The 21,479-nt window shown below is 50.1% G+C and overlaps 8 protein-coding genes across 8 annotated transcripts; 2 read left to right on the plus strand and 6 right to left on the minus strand.

Annotated features, from left to right (window-relative positions):
* Nucleotides 1-803: 803 nt before the first annotated feature.
* Nucleotides 804-2,566, minus strand: BCR38DRAFT_355489 (uncharacterized protein; the record flags this gene model as incomplete). Its single annotated transcript, XM_040856953.1, has 5 exons — nucleotides 804-1,063; nucleotides 1,140-1,730; nucleotides 1,795-1,923; nucleotides 2,042-2,085; nucleotides 2,148-2,566. The coding sequence occupies 5 exons, from the start codon at nucleotides 2,564-2,566 to the stop codon at nucleotides 804-806; spliced, it is 1,443 nt and encodes a 480-aa protein (XP_040710273.1).
* Nucleotides 2,567-5,296: 2,730 nt separating this feature from the next.
* BCR38DRAFT_450906 (uncharacterized protein) lies at nucleotides 5,297-5,880 on the minus strand. Its single transcript, XM_040861425.1, has 2 exons — nucleotides 5,815-5,880; nucleotides 5,297-5,762 (listed from the first exon to the last, which is right to left on the minus strand). The coding sequence occupies exon 2, from the start codon at nucleotides 5,639-5,641 to the stop codon at nucleotides 5,384-5,386; it is 258 nt and encodes an 85-aa protein (XP_040710274.1). The 5' UTR covers nucleotides 5,642-5,762; nucleotides 5,815-5,880; the 3' UTR covers nucleotides 5,297-5,383.
* A 3,165-nt stretch (nucleotides 5,881-9,045) lies between these two features.
* On the minus strand, nucleotides 9,046-9,870 carry BCR38DRAFT_490579 (uncharacterized protein; the record flags this gene model as incomplete). The annotated part of the gene is made up of 1 exon (XM_040864538.1): nucleotides 9,046-9,870. One exon carries the CDS (start codon nucleotides 9,868-9,870, stop codon nucleotides 9,046-9,048), a length of 825 nt encoding a protein of 274 aa, XP_040710275.1.
* Nucleotides 9,871-10,932: 1,062 nt separating this feature from the next.
* On the minus strand, nucleotides 10,933-11,622 carry BCR38DRAFT_490580 (RNA polymerase Rpb7; the record flags this gene model as incomplete). Its single annotated transcript, XM_040864539.1, has 4 exons — nucleotides 10,933-10,954; nucleotides 11,018-11,187; nucleotides 11,239-11,319; nucleotides 11,374-11,622. The coding sequence occupies 4 exons, from the start codon at nucleotides 11,620-11,622 to the stop codon at nucleotides 10,933-10,935; spliced, it is 522 nt and encodes a 173-aa protein (XP_040710276.1).
* Nucleotides 11,623-13,146: 1,524 nt separating this feature from the next.
* On the plus strand, nucleotides 13,147-13,894 carry BCR38DRAFT_116322 (uncharacterized protein). The gene is made up of 2 exons (XM_040853428.1): nucleotides 13,147-13,283; nucleotides 13,341-13,894. The coding sequence occupies exons 1-2, from the start codon at nucleotides 13,179-13,181 to the stop codon at nucleotides 13,809-13,811; spliced, it is 576 nt and encodes a 191-aa protein (XP_040710277.1). The 5' UTR covers nucleotides 13,147-13,178; the 3' UTR covers nucleotides 13,812-13,894.
* Nucleotides 13,895-14,684: 790 nt separating this feature from the next.
* BCR38DRAFT_505084 (uncharacterized protein) lies at nucleotides 14,685-15,776 on the minus strand (the record flags this gene model as incomplete). Its single annotated transcript, XM_040864913.1, has 1 exon — nucleotides 14,685-15,776. The coding sequence occupies exon 1, from the start codon at nucleotides 15,561-15,563 to the stop codon at nucleotides 14,685-14,687; it is 879 nt and encodes a 292-aa protein (XP_040710278.1). The 5' UTR covers nucleotides 15,564-15,776.
* A 2,144-nt stretch (nucleotides 15,777-17,920) lies between these two features.
* Nucleotides 17,921-18,941, minus strand: BCR38DRAFT_450915 (uncharacterized protein). The gene has a single exon (XM_040861426.1). The coding sequence runs from the start codon at nucleotides 18,550-18,552 to the stop codon at nucleotides 18,223-18,225; it is 330 nt and encodes a 109-aa protein (XP_040710279.1). The 5' UTR covers nucleotides 18,553-18,941; the 3' UTR covers nucleotides 17,921-18,222.
* A 1,003-nt stretch (nucleotides 18,942-19,944) lies between these two features.
* On the plus strand, nucleotides 19,945-20,723 carry BCR38DRAFT_355789 (ubiquitin carboxyl-terminal hydrolase; the record flags this gene model as incomplete). The annotated part of the gene is made up of 2 exons (XM_040856981.1): nucleotides 19,945-19,978; nucleotides 20,029-20,723. 2 exons carry the CDS (start codon nucleotides 19,945-19,947, stop codon nucleotides 20,721-20,723), a joined length of 729 nt encoding a protein of 242 aa, XP_040710280.1.
* Nucleotides 20,724-21,479: the final 756 nt, after the last annotated feature.

Raw genomic sequence — 21,479 nt, forward strand, 5'->3', positions numbered from 1 at the left:
CCTCCTTGTCGCACAGTTCTGGGCCGGGCCTGACCACGAGGACTCTGTGTTTCCGAACCGCTATCAGTATTGGGCTTGACGAACTCCAGTCTCGGCACGATACCCGACCTAATTTGTCTCGGCCATCTGCAAGATAGAAGTGGACGAACTCTCAAGCTCGGGCCCTTGATTGTGGAGCTTAACCTGTCCACTCCACGAATTATGAACTCATCCATGTCTTCAAAATTTGGAATGAACAGTCGAGTCAGGATAGTGTGAGTTGCAAACCTCAAAGCTCGAAGGTAACGGACCTGTGGGCGTCTCACTGCGTCGGACCATAGACCTCATTAAGTTCGGACAGCCACCACACGCAGCGCTGCCGTTTCAACCCTTTTCAGCTCCGATGAGGACACCAATCATTGCAGTTACCGAGGACCACTTTCACCATCGCTGCATTGAGTGCATCGTTATTGAGTCTCAAACCTACAGGATGCGGGTTTGCAGACGAACACTGCACCATAGATGGATAGATCTGACATGAACAAAATACGCAACTTCTAAGTTACCAAGCGGACGTTCTCCTATTAAGAAATCGCTCCTGACCATACTACACTTTTTAAGTAGTGCGTACCCATGGTTCATAGATGAAATCAATACCAACCAGGGAATCAACAAACTGCGAACTTTGGCATAATGTTCATCGAGTCATTCTATCCTCCGGATTCTATCCTCCACCCATCAAAAGCTAACAAACAAGAACAAGGTTATTAGACAACCAGTCTTTTCCCTACCACCAGCCGTAAAACCCCGACTCGTGCCCTCATTCATGCCATGATGCACGGGTCGTAATACTCATAGACCTTATCCTCCTTCTCCTTCCCCTTCACAGCAGGAGCCATATACCTCGAGACTCCCGTCTGTCGGTCATACGACAAAAACGTCGGCGCCAGCCTCTTCCCTCCGCCTTCAGGAAGGTCGACGATGAACTGAGGCATGTCGAACCCGGCAATGGAACCCCTGATCTGAGTCTCGAGGTCCAGCATCGTCTGCAAGGGGGTTCGGAGATGCTCCGTGTTCTTGACCACTGCAAGGGCAGACTCAGTTAGCAGCGTGGGGAGACGAAGGGGACGAAAGCGGCGGACGGTCAAAGGGGTACTGACTGTCACACTGATAAACATAATACGGAGCTACTCTCAAGGAATCGGCCAGCGTTCGAATGAGCGCGGACATGGTCTCAACACTATCGTTGACCCCTCGCAACAGGACCGTCTGGTTACGAATCGTGACGCCCGCCTCCACGAGCTTCGAACACGCAGCCTGAGTGATCCAACTAACCTCGTTCGGCGAGTTGAAGTGAGTATGAAGCGCCATCCTCTTGCCAGCCCCCAAAGCCTTGCGGTGGACCCAAATTAGCGCGTCTGCCCAGCGGTCCTCGGGATCGAGGACACGGTTGGGGCACACGGCGAGGCCCTTGGACGCGAAGCGGAATTTGCGGATATTTTTCATCTTGATCAGCCGCTCGCCGATGTAGGCCAGCTGGTCGGGCGCGAGATAGTAAGCGTCTCCTCCCGAAACGACGACGTCGTGCAGGCCGGGCTGGCTCTCTATGTACGCAAAGGCGTGTTCCCAGCGCTTCAGGATGGGTTTCATCTGCTGTTTGGTGAAGGTCGAGACTTCGGCCCCGACGGCGTAGGAGCGTGTGCAGAATGTACAATAAGTCGGGCAGACTGAGACGGGAAGAAACAACGCTTCTAGGTGAAGATGAACGTTAGCAACCGGCATGCACCAATATAGGGGTCAAGGGGAAGTCCTCACTGTCCGGGTAGCGATGGACGACGCCATCTACCGGAGAATCTTCGTTCTCGTGCAGCGAATCCAGTTTTAGTTTGGGATGATCTGGCACCATCAAGCTCTTCACCGGAAAGAATTGCCGGAAGATCGGATCTGAAAGAAACTCCCTGGTCAGCGTCATACTCTTGTCTCAGCACCACCCAATGGCAGGCTTTTTGTGAACCTAGCCAACCTGGCTACTGGAAAGGATGGAAAATGCCAGCATACATACCATGACGAGGGTCCTGCCAATTGATCCTACTGAAGATATATGGCCTTCTTGCATATTAGCCCGGTGCCAACCTACACTCTAATTCAACGGAACCAAGGGTACCGACATTAGACGTAGACTCATGGTGCTTGCAGCGATACCCTGAAAGACATCCTCAATCAACTCCTCCCGCCGTTGCAACTTATTGGGACTCGAATCACAGGGGACCGAGTCGGGCAGCACCACCCTCAGAATGCCCTGAAGATTCTCGCTTCGAGACCGCTTGTGGTGCTCGACGATGTTCTTCTTGCTCCAGGCGTAGGAGGTGAACTGATCGACAGACACATCCCGCCACATGGGGATTTGCCGCCAGAACTCGTCGTGGCCGCTGGCAACGGGACCCTGCTCAGGCTCTGGACATGCTGCCAAAGAAGCCGCCTGGCTTGCTCGAGGCGGAACGGTGAATATTGTGCGTCGTAGTGTTGAGGGGACGGTTCTGGTGGCACTCTGGCTCGCTAGCCAGCGAAGCGGTGCCTGCCGGCTCATGACCGACACGAACATGACGAGCAGATATACTAGAACACGATGATGTGGAAAGGATTTGATCTTTCAGAAGTCTGATGGACTGCCTGGCTTCTTCTCTTGATTCTTCCGGCGTGGTGTGTAAGCCGGCTTGGGTTCCGACCAAAGAAAGGGGGTCGAGAGGATAGAAGTTTTCGGCTTGGATATTTGTTGTCTGACCAAAGTGTGGTCCTGCGCCGTGTGAATGATAAAACAGAGCACCAACAATAGCAATGGATGGTGGTTTTCATACATTAATACCCAGAGGGAGTCGAAAAAATTGGTCCGGGTAGCGATTCCACAGCTGAATCTCGGTTTCAACTACTGCGATTTGTTCGCAGCTGGCAGCAAACTCCGGGCTCGAGCTATGCAAGAATATTCACCGCCGGTACCGATTAGTTGACTTATCACCGAAATCAAGAAGTCTCGTATTGTGTTCTTGAAAAAGAGGCAGATCGTGAGTTGCCATTCGTCCACAGGTTCTCAGCCTCCAGCCTGTTCGTTACACAGTTTGGCAGGTCGCATCAAGGGGCGGATGCGAGTATTTAGCGCACAACAGCAAGGAATTATTGCGGCTAGAGAGGTTTTCTAATATAGAAAGTTAGCAGACACACTTATGCATCATCGCAACTGCTGGCCTCGTCATGGTGCAACTCCGTGCCGGCTTGAGACACAGTCGAGGAGCATACCTGTGTAAGCACGCAGGGATGTTTCGAGTCCCAATCTACCAACTTCTGCCCTTTCAATAGGCCTTTTAACAAGTATCACACTTGCTTAACTTTTTGTCCAAGATATATGGAGTTTTGTAGGGCGTTGTTGGTCGGGTCAGCTAGGTGTGGTCCTTATAATTCGCTTTGATGCTTTTCCACCCGTCCCAACAGCAATATCAACCTAGATATCTTTCTGATTCAAACCCTTACTGCAAAATTATGAGAGGTCATTTTAAATGAATAAAATTTCTGACAAGAATTGCGGACGTTCCCGCTGATGATTTTGAAATGTTGGTTAGGCTGCCATCCCACTAAAAGGTCGCGGCCCGTTCAGTTGGTTGTGGCCCCCTTCAGTTTGTTAGTGTTGGTTGGTTGGTTGCACTTTTTATACTCGACTCAAGATAACGCCCCCATGGATCTGTAAATTGCTGTTAGGTCACAATGACATGATCCACATTCCGTTTCGTTTGTTTCGTTTCGAGAGAAGGACAAAACCGGGGTCGTTGTGCAAGGCGGACCGTCAGTATGGGTATCTTCCGTCACTTCCATGTTACAGATACAGATGCTGCATCTTCGGATGCGGGCTCAAGCAGAAATAGGAAAGGTTCTTAGAAAACTATCCTTGTTCATGTGGACTCGCATGAGGTGTTTTCCAACTGAGCCAACTGACCTGCCTCCATTGCGGGGATCGTCCAACTCATCACATATCCAACAGCTGCAGCTGTCGAATCTCATGGTCCCTATCAACCGTCGAGTCGAACATTGGATCAAGCATTTCGTTGCAAAAGACGTAGGGGCACCATCCGCCACGAACGCCCGACGATCACGCCTCGCTCGCCACTGAGTTAGACACATGTCCGTTTCCCAACTACGCACAGCAGCAATGACCGGTGCACTTTCCGTCGTCAGCATGCCAGGTTTGTAGTCATACGCTGGTATCTTATAAGTATACTAGCAGGCCTACCGGCTCCCGGTAGCTTTCTGGGAACCTATTTCGGGGACCTCGTCCACCCCTGACTTCCTCTGGGTGCTTCTTAGAGTCGAAATGGCAAATTTTTCGACTGGCGTGGGTCGGCTTATTTGTCCTAGCACCACCATGTATGTTTACATATTTTTAGATATTGCGTGGTGTAACTTTCTTGCCGTTTTGGCCTTGCATACTACGCGTTTGCCAAGGTTGCAACCGGGTATGTTGGGGCAAGAAGTTTTATCACAGCTTGTAGAAAGACTGACTCCAGATCACCTCTCAGCATTCGTGACGAAGTTGACGCCGTGGTGACGGGATGATACAGCGAAGTCTAGCCACATGGACATCTACACCTCAGGTTTAGTGTTGGGGGTATTTTGAATGTGGCAATAGTCAAGGTGTTGCTTGATGGACCATTCTTGCAAGAACTTTCTGCAGGCATTGAATGGTTCTGTCCTCGTATCTCTTGACCGCTGGGAAACTGCCGATCAGACGATCAGACCCGGTCTCCGCACATTGTGCTCGAGAGGTCTAGGGGCCTGCAATACTTCCAATCAATAAAATTCAATAATTTTCATTGTCGTGTCCTTAATAGCGGTGTTCTTCTAGTCGGGATGGGAAGGCGTTGGGGTGAGCAGCACTGAACTAGTCATAAGATTCAGTAAGTGTTTGCCACATATGGCGATCTTCGTATTTGTGACCGACCAGGGGTGTTTCTGACGAGAATAGTCTTGAATGTTTGAGGTGTCACTACTTCTCCAAGCTTATTTCCAGAAGCTGCAGTGGCCATTTCAGTGCCTGTTCTGAGGAGATTAGATATTGGTCAGGCGCTCATCGTATTTTGCTCATGCACTGTGATACGCTACCTTTAATAAGTTTTTTGAAGAGCATGACAAGGCAAATCTAGTATGTGATCAAAGGCTGGACTCTGCCTATACTTGGTGTGCCATGATCATGGGGGCTTTCGTCATACTCGATATGTCTTCCATGTAGCCGCTTTCCGGCAGTCAGTTACTGGAAGCTGTACATAGTTTGAGCGTTTGTGTTATTAGTAGACTGTAAATGTCCCTTACCATCTCAGTTTCGTTCACTAGTGCGCTCTGTACTGGACAGGACTTCAGCAAGTTACTTTGTTAGCCCATAGCATCGCGAGCTTTGAGTGTGGGACATCGTGCTACTTCTACCTTGACTGTAGCTATGCAATAGGAAAATTGAAAATGCCCAGCAACACCCAACGACCCTGGACAACTGTGGGGCAAAGGTAGTTGCGATATTGGCCATGGCCATGCTTTTGTTTCCCTTCTTGGCGTCCATAATTCCTTTGAAATAAGTACCGTAGAGAACGGCATAGTATGATATGACAGCCAAAGTTTCGCGGCTCATTTGCGATGCCAGAGACCTGGAAACGCCATTTCGAGGTCCTGTGGTCGCATATGTGGCCACATTGAGATACGGTCACAGAATGGTCCCCAGGACGCCTTGTTGGGCAGCCGAGGTATTAGAACTAACTATTTCAGAGATGGCAAATGCACAGCAGGAAATACCGGATGGCTTACTCAAACAATCATGCTCCAAATCCAAGTACAGTTGTTTTATGCAACTGATATGTTAGAAGCCGTGTGCTGCTTTGTGCTGGAATGACACACACCGGCCAGATGACGAGTGCTCTTATATTACTTTCGTTTAACCGAAAGTGGAAGTGGTACCAGACTGTCGGGTCGGGGGACGAAACATCCCCAGGCAACTTGTTTACGTATATGATGTCGGTCCGGACCACACGCATAATCTTTACAGGCTAGGTTAGTGACCTGTGACAGGTCATGGCCGGGGACAACCGTTGTGGTGCTTGCAACTTGGGTACTCCGTGTCTGGGCTCACCGCTAACCTTTGTGTCATTTCGATGGTACTTTTGGCTTTTCTCTGCCCTTGTGTCAAGGATAGAATCAAAAGTGCTGATGAAGAACGTCGGGGCGGGCCGGTTCATAGAAAGCTGTGGCTCTCGGGTCGATCGTATGGGATTTCGTAACATATCATTCTTGCAACAAATTACCCAAGTAAGAAAAGGCTTGACTGAGGACGTCTTTTGTGACAAATTTGTAGTTACTTGGTCATTTCTTCCCCGTTGAGTTTCGGGTGACCAGGGTCATCGATGCCTGAAGGACGGCAACACGGGTTGCTCTCTCCGCAACCTGGAATGCGCAAGCAGGAGGGCAAGCACCCCCAAGGTCGTCACTGACGTCAAAATCACTTGCATAAACCGCCTTCCCGAGCTGGACGATTATCATAGTGTTACTAATGAAGGGACCGGGAGACCTCAGACGTTTGTCCTCGCATAAAAACTATGGCCTTCCAAGTTCTGAACGTCACCACAACTGTTGGAGCCAAACTCCTTCCCTAACTTCAGTTGCCTTCCACGGGGAACCCGCCTAATCAGAAAACAACGATCCACCGGCTCCTTATCTTTCATGGCCCCCTTGGGATCGTCCAAGTAAAGAAGGTAAGGGACCAGCATGAGCAAGTAAGGTAGCATGATAGGAGTATCTTACCCAAACCTTGAAAAAAAGCCACTTCATGATGACTGTAAGGGCCAAAGGTCAAAGACACGAAGCATAGGCATGTCACAATATCATTCGTTCATACGCGCCAATTCGCTTGCACATTTTCTAAACCAGCCCTAGACGACCGAAATTCGACCAACTGCATGCGCTAGCTCCTCAAGCGACGTATGGAGTTTTCCTCCAGGACGGCCTTGAATGATATTTGATCGACGTGTGAATCAAGCTCTGTCTGATTGGAGTATAATTCTGGCATCGGGAAAATCTGACTGAGCAGATGTAGCGTAGACCCAAGGTGATAGGGCGACAATGGTCACTATGCATATTGGGGGCCGTGATGACTTTCAGATCGATTAATACGCGACACGTTGTTGTGAGGGACCACAAATTTGCTGCCAGACTGCGGCTATTCTGCGTCTGTTGCATCGAAATCACACGTCTTAAACCAACATTGCTTGCTTGGCCCTCAGGAGACTGTGCGACTGCTTCCATATCTCCAGCATTTCCGGGACTCGCCCATTCCCGGCATTCGTGCTCATGGTTCGCGGCAGGAGAATGTTCAGCTAATTTGCCCGGGGCTAATCCAAGCTATCCATCTCAATCGAATCTGCACCATCTCCACCAACCACAGGAACCTGCTCCATTACGAAGTCGTAAGGATCATAACGCTTTTGGCATGATGCCCCATCCCCTTGGTTGGGTATTGCAGTCTCGATGAGATAGAAAAATTCCGGCTACGAATTGAGCCACGCCGGAATATTCTACATCTTGGGCTGGCTACAACTCGAAATCCTATCCCAAACCACTCGCAGCATTCACGCCTACAACGCTACAGCGATGCCTATGACAAGCAAGACAAACGGAGACATGGCCATGTACCCATTACGATAAACAAGTAGGCTTTCCTCATCAAACAGGACGTCAAACTTGCGAAGGATGTAGTAATTCAGACAGTTCTGAATCATCTGCGTGTCGAAAGCGTGACCCACGCCATGATAGATGCAATCGGGCCTGGCTTCAGTCCGGACAGAGTCCATTCAGGTACCAGTGGAAGGTACACAGTTCCGCCACAGAGCCAGTTGGTAGAAACCCATGCTGAAAATGAACTCAGCTTCCTCAAGCACAGCGCCACCTGCGCCCTTCGATCCACCTACGTTGACGACAATGAAGAAGGCAACGGCCAACACGTTGAACACAGGCGTACCGAATCGGTGCCGTCGGCAGATCTGGATCTTCTCAGCTCGGGCGAAATACAGTTGTGGGGGCTGTTGGTTTTGAAAATTACAAACTGGCGCGTCGGCGGCAGTACCATCACCAACAGCCGCCGGTGAGTGGTTGACCGTTGTGCGACATGCACATTGCAAAATCTGTTTTATGACATTCGCGCTCGTCACAGCCGTTGCCGCCGCACTTTTACTTCATTTGTTGTGCCGCATCCTCGGCCTAATGTTGCTGTCGCCAAGCGGCGCAGTCGTTGGGCTGGCAGGGGATGGAGAATGGGCCACGAGTTGTAATTCGCGATTTGCCCAGAGAGACGACGCGTGAATGCAACCCTACGTTGCACGCTAGCCGAGTCACCGAACATCCCAATCGAGGTAAGACAGCCTGAGCTATTTTCATCGAGGGTTGAGCAGGGGAGCTTCACATTGCCAAGATATACAAACCACCCCTGTTGTGTTGGAAACGCACTCGAGAGGCCTCATATCACAATTCAGCCTAGACGGCATATGTGGTGCTTTATGCACAACTGTGCATACATCGCATGTATGCGAGGCATTTTTTCTTTTCGACTTGGTTGGAATGCATCGTTTCGCATTCGACAGTTACTGGTCTGTTTTGCCACCCTCGGAAGATGAAGCTCGAGCGAGCTCCCTGGAGGCGAAAAGGAAGTATAGAGTCACCTCCAGTATTCTTAGCATTATATTTGTCGTATGCTATGCAGTGATACAACGGGAGTTGCTTCTATAGGTCAGTCTGTGTGACAATATCTCTTCGTCTTCGAATGCCTATATGACCAAATTCAAGGCGGCGAGGAAAAAATCGAGAAGGAGACTATCTCGTACATTCCGAGTCCATTCACTCCCTCTCGGTCAGCTTGCGAGTAGACGGAGAGACCTACCCAATATCCCAAGTTTACGGTATACAACGCCTTCAACCTCTGCGCCATGCATCCAGTACACCTATTCCAACTCAAAGGGGTGATCACCGCCATGCTCAAGTGAACAGCTTCCTTCAGTCCGAATAGCAATCTTCATCTTCCGCATCATCGAAATTGTCATCGTAGTAATACTTCAAATCATCCGGATACCGTTCCTCCCCCTCAGGGCTGGTAACCATGACCGTAGGCAACCCCGGCTGTTTCTTCTGCGGCAGCGTGCGTTGCAACTGCCAGTACCCACTGCGTCCCGGCCGCGGCCAGTCAGGTGAATATCGCTCATCGACTGTCAAGTGCCCACCGGAGGGGGAGCGCCAGTGGTTGTGGTAGAGGGTCGAATCCTCGGGACAGAAGGTCGTGCCTTTGGGGTCGGTGACTGCGAAGGTTGGGAAGGACGATAAAGAGGATGAAGATGATGGTGAGAGAGATTGAAAGGAAGGTGGGGGTAGAGGCGATGAGAGCAGCGTCCAGGTGCGTTGGATGTCGGTGTTCAGGGTCAGGGAACCGCCGTATTTGCGACGGCGGCGGCCGGGGATGGCGAGGTACTTGTCTTGTGGGATGGAGCGTCCAGAACACTGGATTATGTTGCTGTCTTCCTCCTCGGCCAAGTCCTCAGTCTTGGTTGAGAGGACTGATTGAGTCCGGCGGTATGGGTGAAACATGAAATCCCAAGGCTCTTCGGTGTAGGTGCGGAGCTTAAAGGGGCTGGGCAGGGGGCAGCCTAGGATTTCTTCGTTGCTCAACTCCATGTTCTCGGTTGTGGTGTTGTGAGCAGCGGTCTCGGTAGTCTGCTGGGCAGCTTGTGCCGCAGCTCTCAGGTGTTCGCGAACGGCTTCGATGCGATTCATGACTGCCCGGTGCGTGAATTCGGTGTAGGTGTAGTTATAGTCGTAGTCGCTCATCTTTGTCCTTCGTATACTCGGGTAATTTGACAAGGTAATATGCAGCGACGATGGGTGTATTGACGTCGTTAGCTATGCGCGAAAATCAAGTTCCTAAACCGAAGGCAAGTAAGCAGAGTTCTTTCGAGCTGCTCGAGGATCTACGGAGAATAGGCACAGGTCAAACAGAATCCACGACTGGGCGGGCTGTTTTGTAGCCTTGGAATAGACGTAACGGAGATAGAACCCTTTTGCGAATTCAATTTCTTCTCTCGAACACTGGTAGACGTAAACCTTACGGCGGATGTTGCACGGTTGAGCCATACTTGTGGACTGGACTGCTCTGAGTACAGCATCCACAATTCTATTGCAAGCGGGAAAAGGTGCTATGCTGTAAGTATGGCTTTATATACGATAAAACGTTGAATGCGGACCTCATGAGGCAAGTGCTGAGGGCTATGATCACGGATGAATAAGTAGGTTACCATGCCGAACAAATGGGATACACGTTATACAGAGCATTATTGGGGTTCGGATGGAAAAATATGATTGGGAAACCATTACCGCTTATTCTGTTTAGCTGAGTATAGACTGCTGTGGACCTTTATTTATGTACATGTCCAAAAATAGTCCAGCAGACTCGGCATACGCTTGTTTGCCTGTCTGGTTCTGATGTAGGCAGATTGTGAGCTTAATCTCTATGGCTGGCAACAGCCTTTGCGTTGCCGACAAGCATTAATCGATGCGATGCTTCCTAGAACATCAAGTCATATTGTATCCTGTACGGATGACAGGTCGGTCATCTCGAATGGCTTTTGTGGGCCAACAAGTTTGAGTTGCATGCAAGCAAGACCTGATGTCCAACCATTTACCATTTACCTTGAGGTGAAAACAGGAGGGTTGTCCTCTGCCTGGATATGCACTTGCCCTGTAAGATGGACCGGTCCAATCTCTTTGAAGAGTGCATGTTTGCTTTGATGTCCCTCTCGCGACGCAGATGCTGCAAAGAGCTCCCGGTGCTTCCACTAGAGCAGCGAAGTGCGGAGAGCGCTAGCAGCATGCTATATGCTGCATCTTAAGAACCTATGACTCTTGCTCAAGAGCTCTGTAGTCCGTGTCAGCAGGAAACGTGGGAATAAATATCACAGCTCAAGATTGTTAGACTTACCCGAGATAGTCTTCCTTGATGCTGCCAATAGCCCACAGCTCTCCAACCTCAGCACGGATACCCATCAACTTGATGCGTGTGTGAGTGCCAACTTCGATACGGGTTTCATCACCGTCACTGAAGGCTGGAGGCGTGGCATTGGGATCCCACTTAATGTCGCTTGGAATCAACTACCCCGGGCGTCAGTCAAAGTCCGTTGAGGGCTCTTGAGCAATGCATACGTATGAAGATACGAAGATCCTGAGGGGTCCAGCTTCAGCGAAGAAGCCATGGACGTTCACCGATACAACAACAGCATCGATCTACATGATTTTTAGCAAAAATGACCGAGATTAAGCATCTAAGGTCCATCTCACCGTCTCTCCCTTGAAGGGCCGCCAGACCACGGCTCGGTATCGTACTGTGAACTCTGCGAGGCCGTTGCCAGGAAGAATGCGGCCCTCAGAGATGTCGAACGTATCCATGATGGAGATGATGTAGTAGCTACCAGTACACGTGCCCTCGACATCCTTCAGCAGCTTGCCCGTGACAAGCTCATGCATGTTCTTGCCGAAGTAGGAAGGGTGAAGCGTCACGCGGCGCTCCATATTGTAGAGGAAAAACATGGCGGAAATCGAGTCGCGATCGGCTCGGAGTTGCCTTGGGCTTGTTTTTGATGTTTGCGAAAGTACCTCCTGTCGACAATGGCAAGGAAACGTATCGGTTCAGTCAGCAAGAAGTCAAATCGTCAAGCGCGTTGAGTTCCAAGCCTTCGATTCCAAGCCCAGCCGAACCAAGGCGATGGTTGGCTACGAGTCGGAGGTGGCAGCCGTACGATCGCGTTACCGTTGGATGCAATTGGAGAGCGAGTCGGCGGTCGCTGTTGCGCTTTATTTGATGCGCTTGAGGATAAAGCTGGCTGGGGCGCCAGGGACGACTTTTGGGTATCGCGATATGGCAAAAAGGAAGACAAAAGAAGCCGAGGAACGACAGTTGCGCGTCGATACGGACAGTGGAACGTCTGCGCACTGTTGAAGCGTAAGATCAGCCAGAAAGATCCCGATCAGAGTTGACGCAATGATAAATTCTGCTGTTGAGGTAAGGTGAAGGCAAGGTGAAGGAAGGCTGAGATATCGGCCCACGACTCATCAGCAACAAGTGACGAGGCTCCATTTGATGCAATGCTGGTCAAAAAAAGCTGCCCGAGAGCCTCATGCTGTAGTCCGTGCCCAAGCTGGGGTGCTAGATTGTGGGGCACAGCTGCTTCGTACCTTTCTCATTTTGCTCGTCCTATGCTTCCATACATTGTCCCAACTTGCATCAGTTATTGTCCTGATAACGGAGAGGCTTTCCATGCATTCCTGTCGCATATGTTGTTGATTGTCGCACCTCGAAAGCAAAGAAGCATTGTCGTAGGGTCGTATATACGAAGCTACCTGGCAGGAAGAATCGTACCGCCCAAGCGGATAGATGAGAAGATCAATGGTGCAGTAAGTACTTCCTCCAAAGCAGGTCCAAAGCGCAAGACATAATGACACTCAAACGCAATCATCAGTGCCTCTGGCTTACGAGAATAAACCGGGGTTTCCAGTAATTATGGCTGTCTACACGGACTATCGGGCTATTCCATGTCTACCTGTATGTTCCACGGCTGTCCACCCCACCAAATTTGAGCGTGGGATGGATGGACGGATGAACGGTGCTAGCGTAGAACTTTCCATTTCCATCCTTGGCATCTCCCGAGGCTTCTGTTCAACCCAAATCACCAAATCTTTCAGGAGCACGTGTCTGTTGCAATCAGCCCACGTCCCACGACGCCCTTCCCAAGGTTCATCCATACCTTTCGAACTACTCGCTTTCGCTTGACGCACTTGACACCTGCCGAATGCATGGTGGACCATTAGCTCCCGCTGACCATTATTGTCACCCGCGGATCCTGCCGATTTCCACAGCCGATAAAGCTCGACATCAGATAACCACCAGTTCCCCTCGATCCTACTTCGTACAAAGTCGCGACGTCTCGGCTTTCTGTCTGTCAGGCACCATCAGATCGACCAAATCGCAAACATAACTACACGCATCTACTGCTCGACCAATAACAGAAACGGTATCATGGCGCTCAATCTGGAGAAGCAACTCACCTTCGTAAGTCGGCCAAGCCAGTATTGGTTCTTTGCCGGCAATGGTTGACATGTGGAACAAGTATGGTGCTTACCACCACAACTCCGTCAATATAGGCATACACATGATGTGTGTGCCAATCATCCTATTCTCAAGCTTCGCCATGGTACGTTCCCTGTAAAGACAAGCAAGCGACTCTAGACTCAAACCATGAAATCTGCAGGCCACAAACTCAGGCATTTTGATCCCGATACCCAAGACTCTCACAATCCCATACCTCGAGTCCAACCTCGCCACCATCGCCGCGTTGACATGGGGTGGGTTATACGTACTCCTTGAGCCAGTAGCAGGGACTCTGTTGGCCTTGCTATGCCTGGCCGCGGCCGCTGGCGCTAACGCAGCACATGCTGTGAACCCCGGCCTCACGACCAAAGTTGCCTTTGTCGTACACGTCGTTGCGTGGATATTTCAATTCATCGGCCACGGAAAATTCGAGGGTCGAGCTCCCGCCTTACTGGACAACCTGGTCCAAGCCATATTCCTTGCGCCGCTGTTCGTCTGGCTAGAGCTGCTCTTCAAGTTCGGTTACCGACGGGAGCTCCAGGACCGAGTCGACAAGGCTGTTCAGAAAGAGATTGCTAAGTTCAGGGCTCAAAAGGCCAATGGTTCTCAGAAGAATGGAAAGGCTCAATGAATATCCGCCGAGAAACCTGCCAGGAGCGCGAGGGAAGTTAAGGAGGATGGTGTTTGAGGAAGATGGATGGATATGCTCGCATACCTTACGGTTCAGTCGCCGCAGGCTCCCATTGGCGTAGCTGATTCCGTCCCGAAGGCGGGATGTCGTGGCATCGAAGAAAGTCATGGGCGCCACGAAGACGCAGATGAAGAAAATACCGTGTTTTGATTTGGTTACCAGTCGATACCCCTTCTTCTTTCAAGTCATCAAGTTTCGGATACACAGGAGATCACAGCAGAAACCTCGGAGGTCACAGTGCCAACGACTGCTCACCAACAAATGTCACTTCTGCAGTACGCGAGTCAACACTTACCGCTTGGGGTCATAATGAAGCGGTATTATTACATTACAATGTCATTTATTTGAACCAAAAAAGAAGCAAAACAAAAAAGATTGAATTCACCTATCGGCTTACTCCCCGTTCGGCAGTCTACCTCATCGCACTAACCTATTGAACAGTCTCAGTTGATCAAATAGAAAGACCCTGATAAAGATGGTCAACTGGTATGTTGAGCAATTGATCTCATTGTTCCGAATAGAAAGAAACAGCCGGACCTACTGGAAAACTCGCCCCCTTTTAGTTCCACATCGACTCTACCAGCTCAAACTTCCGGGCACCCTCGCAAGCAAACGACAGATCGGACACCTCAGTCAGGCTGGATGGCGCGTCTCCGAACGCCGAGAAACCAAGGCTGTCAAGGTACGATTTCTTGGAGTGGCTACTCCCCTTGCTATCACTGCTCCCGTTACTGCTGCTCGCCCTGCTAGACGTTGACACAGGCGCAGGCCACGTCTTCAGCTTCGGCATCAGTAACGGCTGCTGTGTCGGGGTCAGAGGCACGTGCGCGTTGTACACGTTGAGGTGTACCTGGTACAAGGGCGGTTGCGGGTTGGTTGTGATGCGGATTGTCGAAGAGCGACAACGGACGCGCCTTGTTTCGCGGCGGAGACGTTGCGGGGGAGTGGGTTGGCGGGGGTGGGGTCTCCGACGAAGACTGGTGCCAGGGGAGCTACGTGGCTACCGGTGCGGGTGGTCGTAACGGTTGCAGGCGAGGTAGGCTTGCGGAGGGGTAGAGAGGGGGTTGTCTTGATGACGACGCTGGGAGATGCGTGGCTGCTGCTGGTCTTCTTCTCGGCTGCTCGTTCGCGGAAGGGACTGCTATCGCGAGGAGCAGAAGGAGGGTAATTTTTGCTTCTGCTGCTGCTGCCCTTGGACTTTCCGTCGGCTGGCTTTTCAGACTTCCTTGAATTAACCGCGGCTGACTTGAGCGACCTCTCCGACCTCTTCTTCTTGGCCATCTTCGCCTCGCCATACTGGCCCGGTATCCAAAACAAACTCTTGCTCGAGACAACCTTATGATTATGGCTCATTGACCTTGATGGCAACTCCGACTTTCTCAACGCATTACGGGCAGCCTCTTTGGGCCACTGCTTCTCGCTGAAGCTCTTGTCCGCGAACCGTTGGTAGAAGATGCTGGCGCCGTGCCCCACGCGCTCTGTGGACAGGCCCTCGTATCGGATGGCACAGTGATCACACCAATTGGCGCAGAGCTCGCTCTGACGGCGGACGCTTCCGCAGTTCCGCTGCCCCTTGTACTTGCCGGAGAGGCGGTGGGCGAGGGACTTCTGCCGGCGATGGTGCATGGCGCAAGTCACGAGGTGCTTTTCTCGGTGGTCGCACCCGAAGAAAGTTGTAAGCTCCACGCACATTCTTGTGTCGCGTCCAGTGGTGAAAAGGGAAAGAAAATACGGAGAGAGTAGTTTTGTGGACTTCTATTGGTGGTTGCACGCTTGCTTGTAATGGAAGAGTCCATAGGCTACTTTCTGACGATGGGGTATGTATAGAAAGTTAGCTGTGTAACAGCTAATATAACCTAGAAATGTTTGTGTTGTATATATATATATATATTCAAGGAGACAAGGAAATAGCTGTGCGATTGTTGATAAGAAACAAGGGGACTGACTGAACTGATGCGAGACAGGGGTGGCCTTCTTAAGTACAAGCGTGCCCCTTTCTTTTCGTTCGAGACTAGTGTCGTCAAGGCCTTGTTCTCCGGAGATTTAATATCCTTCATTGTCAATTCCCTTTGTCAAACATGTCTATCATTTTAGACGTTGACCGAAATAGCATCTGTCAACCAAGGGATAAGAAGGAGAGGATATGAGGCCGCAGACAATGGCTTTACCATCGGCGAACCGCTCCCTTTTCAATGAACTCTTGTCCCGAGTAAACAATCTCATTATTGCGGGAAACTTCATCGCCCATAAGATTCTACCAGGGACGCCACGTTCTAGAGTTTTAACTACACAGAAATGACCAACAACAAAGTTAACACTCTGCTACACAATACCAATCATGTACCCAACTTTGTTGTCGCTATTTTCGACACCAACCAAGTCAACCATGGGTAGTTTCAAGACTTTCTTCAGCAAGTTCTTCCGGAGGCGGAAGGAAAGTAAGAGCAAAGATGACGCTAGAATGCCATACCTCCTACTCGGTCACCCAGACAAAGGCTCTAGACTTACGCTACCCTGAAGTTAGATATTGGAACTACCATTGAGACCACCGGCTTCGTAGCTATAGATCTTAGTACCACCCAGCACCCACACCAACTTACGTAGGTAGCACCAAAGACCTTGACCTCTCTCTAGATTATATAGTCTCCGAGCTCTACTTCAAGACCCACAAGAAGGAGGATATTGGGACAAGGATTAGTCCTGTTGGGGGTTGCAAGGACAAGCCCAAGGACCAACCTTCAACACATGAAGGCAAAACATAACGACATCGCGGGTCTATTTGACCAGCAGTCTAGCAGAAATTTCGAGGATCATGCGGCTCACAAGCCATATGTGACGGCTGAGCAGCTGGCCTAGATTTCCACTCTATCCACTTGAAGGTGGCGGATATTCGAGCTACCTACAGAACGCTTCATCTCACCATGGCCTCACCCTAGTGAGCTCAACAACGAAAAAGCGCCGCAACTCATTCGAGTGCCCAGCACTACCGTCAATTTCTGCCCTGTCTTAACGTGAAATACGAAGACAGCGGGGTCTTTTGACTGTACTACCATGCTCGGCGCTTTTCGTCCGATTCAGAGGTGATCGAGGATTTCCGTTATCGTGCTGGAGATCGAAAACGGAAAAAGCACCCAGGGAGAAATCCCCATTCCCTGCCCCAGAACCAGAACCAGCTCCACCTCCAGCAAGAGAGACAGGAAAAGGGTGAGAAGTGGAAGTAGAGAGATACATTTCACTTCGTCGCCACCATTCCTACTGCCAAGACGAAAACGGGTTCGTCCTGCCCGAACTCAAGCTGAAGAAGATGCATAATACTGGGCCGGATGATCCTATGTGCATCCACACCGACCCTGTTCCCTCCAGCAGTCGCTGTAGTGCTGTTCAGACCAATAACTCTACTCCCAGTGGAATTACCTCCTAGACAAAGAGATATTATGGGCTTCCGGTGACTTGTTACGGCAAAACGACAGTGACGTCGATGAAGACGCATATTCACGAATCTGAGTCTCAGCTACTGGTCGAGGTATCCGCGGTTGGACATTGGAGGGATGGATTGTCTGAACTGTCGTCGCCGTCCTTGAAAACTGGCTTGGTCTATTGCACATATCTTCGTGCAACCAGAAGAGGGTACGAAGATGTTGAATCTGCCTTTCTTATATTTGATTATATCTGATGGATCGCGGGCGTATACAGTTCATTCACCAAATGAGAGGTAAGCTGGGATAGGAAGGAAAGAGGAGCGGCAATGGTATCAAAGTCACTCGATTCGAGAGCTGGCTTGCTCTCATTCCCTTGTTTCGACCTACCTAGGTAAGCCACCCCTCAAGAAAAGACAAAAAAACAAACCAAAAACGGTGAAAACATAACTAAGAAATGTTGTTAACACATATCTATTGTGACATGCTCGTTGATTTAGCTTCTATTGCAGCTTGGTGTATCGATGTTTAAACCAACCAGGCGAATAAATGTATAAGGGATGATGAAGCACTGTCTGGTTGTCAGCATATTTTTGCAGTCTTACTTTCAGTCTCAAATACTATTTACTCAGGGGCTTGTGCTCGAATTGTGGAAGCTCTATTGTATTCTTAAATATTCTTAGTTAAAGGAGAGTCCGTATTCAATATTGCCAATGATTAAAAGAGTGAATGCTCGTTCGGTATGCCCAGTGTAATACGCAGTGAAAGTTCCCGAACTTGATCCCATGCCGATGCTCCAAACCAATAATGATCAAACACCATCCCATGCTTTCATTTTGAAGGAAAGAATATGTCCAATGCCAGATTCCCAAAACCGCGATTCATGAGTGTCCAGTCACGCCAGAATCCCAGCCAACGCTTTTCCGTTTCAGTTCTTAAGAGCAGCTAGCGTAAAGCTGAGGCTGTGGCGGCCCAACATCAACGGTCTGGTAGCCACTAGTGTAGGTCTGGCTGCCTTCGACGCCGAGAAAGTGGCACTCCACGCCCTCGGGTGCATACGAGACGATGTGTGAGATGCTCAGTTGGTTGCCAATGCTGACGCGATTGCCGTCCGTAGCAATGTCGAGGTCAAATTTGGCATCAGCGGCGCCTTGGAACTCGATATGCACCGTGTCATAGGTGCGCCCTTGGACTTGGGGTGCCGAGGGGGCGGCCAGGCCCGTGGCGGCGAAGAGGAGGGTGGTGGTGAGGGTGATGAAATGCATATTTAGGTGTTGAATTTGGAGTTGTGGGAGAGAGAAGAGGTTGTGTAAATCTAAGATGTGGGAGTCTGGTATGCTGGTTAATGTTGCTGATGTGTGTTGAATGATTTGAACGGTCGACAGAAACCCGACGATTCGATATCTTTATATACGCGCAGATATTTGGCCTGAAGGTGTTTACATGTTGATGTAGTGAAATATTCTTACCGCCATGTTCGCATTCATGACGACGCCTCACCAGCTGAGCCGAAGAGCTGGAAAGGGCGTTGAGGCTGCCATGAAGCTGACCAGGAAAGTAAGACTGCTTCTTTGTACCATAACCTGCATTATTGCCATCTTCGTATGCTTAGATTATCCTATTGGGCTCCAAACACGATGCGGAGTAGATATGTCAGAGTCAGATAGCCTTTTCTGGTGAGGCGGAGGCTAACATGGTCCCTAGGGACTAGCCACTGTCATTCTATTGGCTCACTTCTTGCCCGTTCATTTCTAATTTTGATCCTGTCCGTAAACATGATTCGCCAAAGACCGATCCATCGCTCAGGGTGAAGGATGTGAGCATGTCTTCCTGGCTACTCGATACTCGATCTTGACATCTCCTAATTGGCTAACAACTCGGGCCGTTATCTAGGACTGGTTGAAGAGTCTGCTAAGCCCGAAAACGCGCAGGTAAGCACTATGATTTGGTGTAGGTGATCAGATGATAATAGCTGCCACGATTTGGAACATTACCTATAATAGTAGCGGCCAATATGCTCAATGATGGCAGTGCCTCTGTAGTGCCGATGTAGGATTGAAATTTTGAGCCCGTGACGATGACCATCCTTGTGGTATAGCTTGCCATAGAACCACTATCACTCGGTGACGCCTAACATGCTGGGTTCTAAGGCAAAGCCCCGTACCCTACCCGCTTGAGATCACTCCTCCGATGTCGGGTTGGCAGAGGCTGGTATGTTCGACTGGCTGTTGAGATCTTTTTACATGCATTGAGGCTTAGTCGAAGCGAAACCACAAGTGGTATTTCCCCCCCAAGATAGTACATGTACGAAGGCATTGATGTTGATGAGAACTGCATGATCGGTTACTTCAGCGGTGTGTCTCGGGGGCCTCTTGGGAGCACTGAGCAACTCCCCCAACCCACGCTCACGGGCCATACTTAGGGCTGAGGCAAGACATGACGTGGGGTAGCTGCCTGAATGGAACATTGTTATCCATATTAATCCTTCGTTTGGACCATAGTGGAATTGGAAATCCTATCCTAGTCAGCAACGTTTCTTGCAGGTGTTCTGGGCTTGAATCCTCGGTCTGCAGCTGGCGCCTGTTGTCATCACTAGTCGCGAATCAGCAATATCTTCCTTCTCTACTTGCATCCAACACCGTGAGACTCCGTGAGTCATGGAAAACGAAAAGAAAAGATGGATTATGCTAGGTACGGTGGGGCAGGTTTGTGGAATGGAATTTTCCGCTCATGTACACTAGAGAACAACCCTGAGGTCATGGACCAGCTAGCAGCCAAACTAGGCCTGTCATCTGAAATTGGGTTTTACGACGTTTGGTCCATAGACGAGCCAGAACTGCTCTCTCACATCCCTCGACCAGCATTGGCCCTTTTGGTAATCATTCCACTCACTCCTCCATGGGACAAGGACCGCAAAGCCGAGGATGCTGAAAAGCCCGACTACGGCGGGTGTGGCCCTCAGGAGCCTGTCGTCTGGTTCAAGCAGATTATAGGCAACGCCTGCGGTTCAATCGGGCTGCTGCACTGCGTCATAAATGGGCCTGCAGTCGAGTACATCCAGCCGGGCTCAGATTTGGAAAAGCTACGTCGCGATGCGATTCCGCTGAAGATGGCTGAACGTGCTGAGATGCTCTACAACAGCATGCCTTTCGAGACGGCCCATAAATCTGTCGAGCAGATTGGGGATACCCCAGGAGTACCTACTACAGGTCATGCTGGTCAACATTTTGTGGCATACGTCAAGTCCGATGGCCGGCTTTGGGAGTTGGAGGGTTCACGGAAGGGGCCGTTGGATCGAGGAATCTTGGCCGAAGACGAAGATATTTTGAGTCCAAAAGCTGTAGAGCTGGGGCTGAAGCGGATTATCAAATTGGAGCAAGAAAATGGGGGGAGAGACCTTCGTTTCAGTTGTATTGCTTTGGCTCGTAAGGTATAAGTCGTTCCGGAAACTACGCTTGGCTGGGCGTTTGTTCTGACATTTGGGATGCACTATTGCTATCTTGGACGAAACAGATGCTTTACCTGCCAGGAGATGCCACGATGGCGATGCGAATATATTAAGAGGTATCAGTCTACCTGGAATACTGAGCCAACAAGGCAGAAGTTCACCACCCGGCGTCTTGAGAGATCCGTCTTCGCAATTCTAGAGTGAACGAGACCGACAAACTTCTAGTATAGCTGTTTGAAAGTTTGGTGTGTGCACTTGCAGCCGGGGATGATGTATTTAAGTTGGGGTTTTCGATCTAGATTATGTCCCGTGGCTTTCGGTTTCGATGTGAGTTCATAAGCTTGACTTCAATACAGCCCACATTAAAGTCCCGATAAATTCAAGTTCCATGATCAATTACAAGTGAGTAATCAGCTCTCGTATCTTGAAGGCATACCTTGTGATCAATTGCATGGCCTCAGCAGCATTGGGAAATTGTCAACTTGATCAGTCTGGCGACTGGTAGGTGTTGGTGGGGGACGGTCCAGGTTGCACCTGCGAGGGATCAATGCGGCCACAGGCGTTGCGGGGAGTCTCGTTCTAGCTCCATAGCGACATTATGTATTGAGAAGATAAGATCGCCGGTCGCTTGTTACAGTCATCATACATTCCCCTAGTGCCCAGATGACTGACAGATTTTCATGGTGAATGATATGCCCAAGGCGCCTTGCACATGTGGTAAGTGAACTGACGACGAATTTGGCG

Source organism: Pseudomassariella vexata (assembly GCF_002105095.1).
Source record: "Pseudomassariella vexata strain CBS 129021 chromosome Unknown BCR38scaffold_22, whole genome shotgun sequence".
NCBI classification, from domain to species: Eukaryota; Fungi; Ascomycota; class Sordariomycetes; order Amphisphaeriales; family Pseudomassariaceae; genus Pseudomassariella; species Pseudomassariella vexata.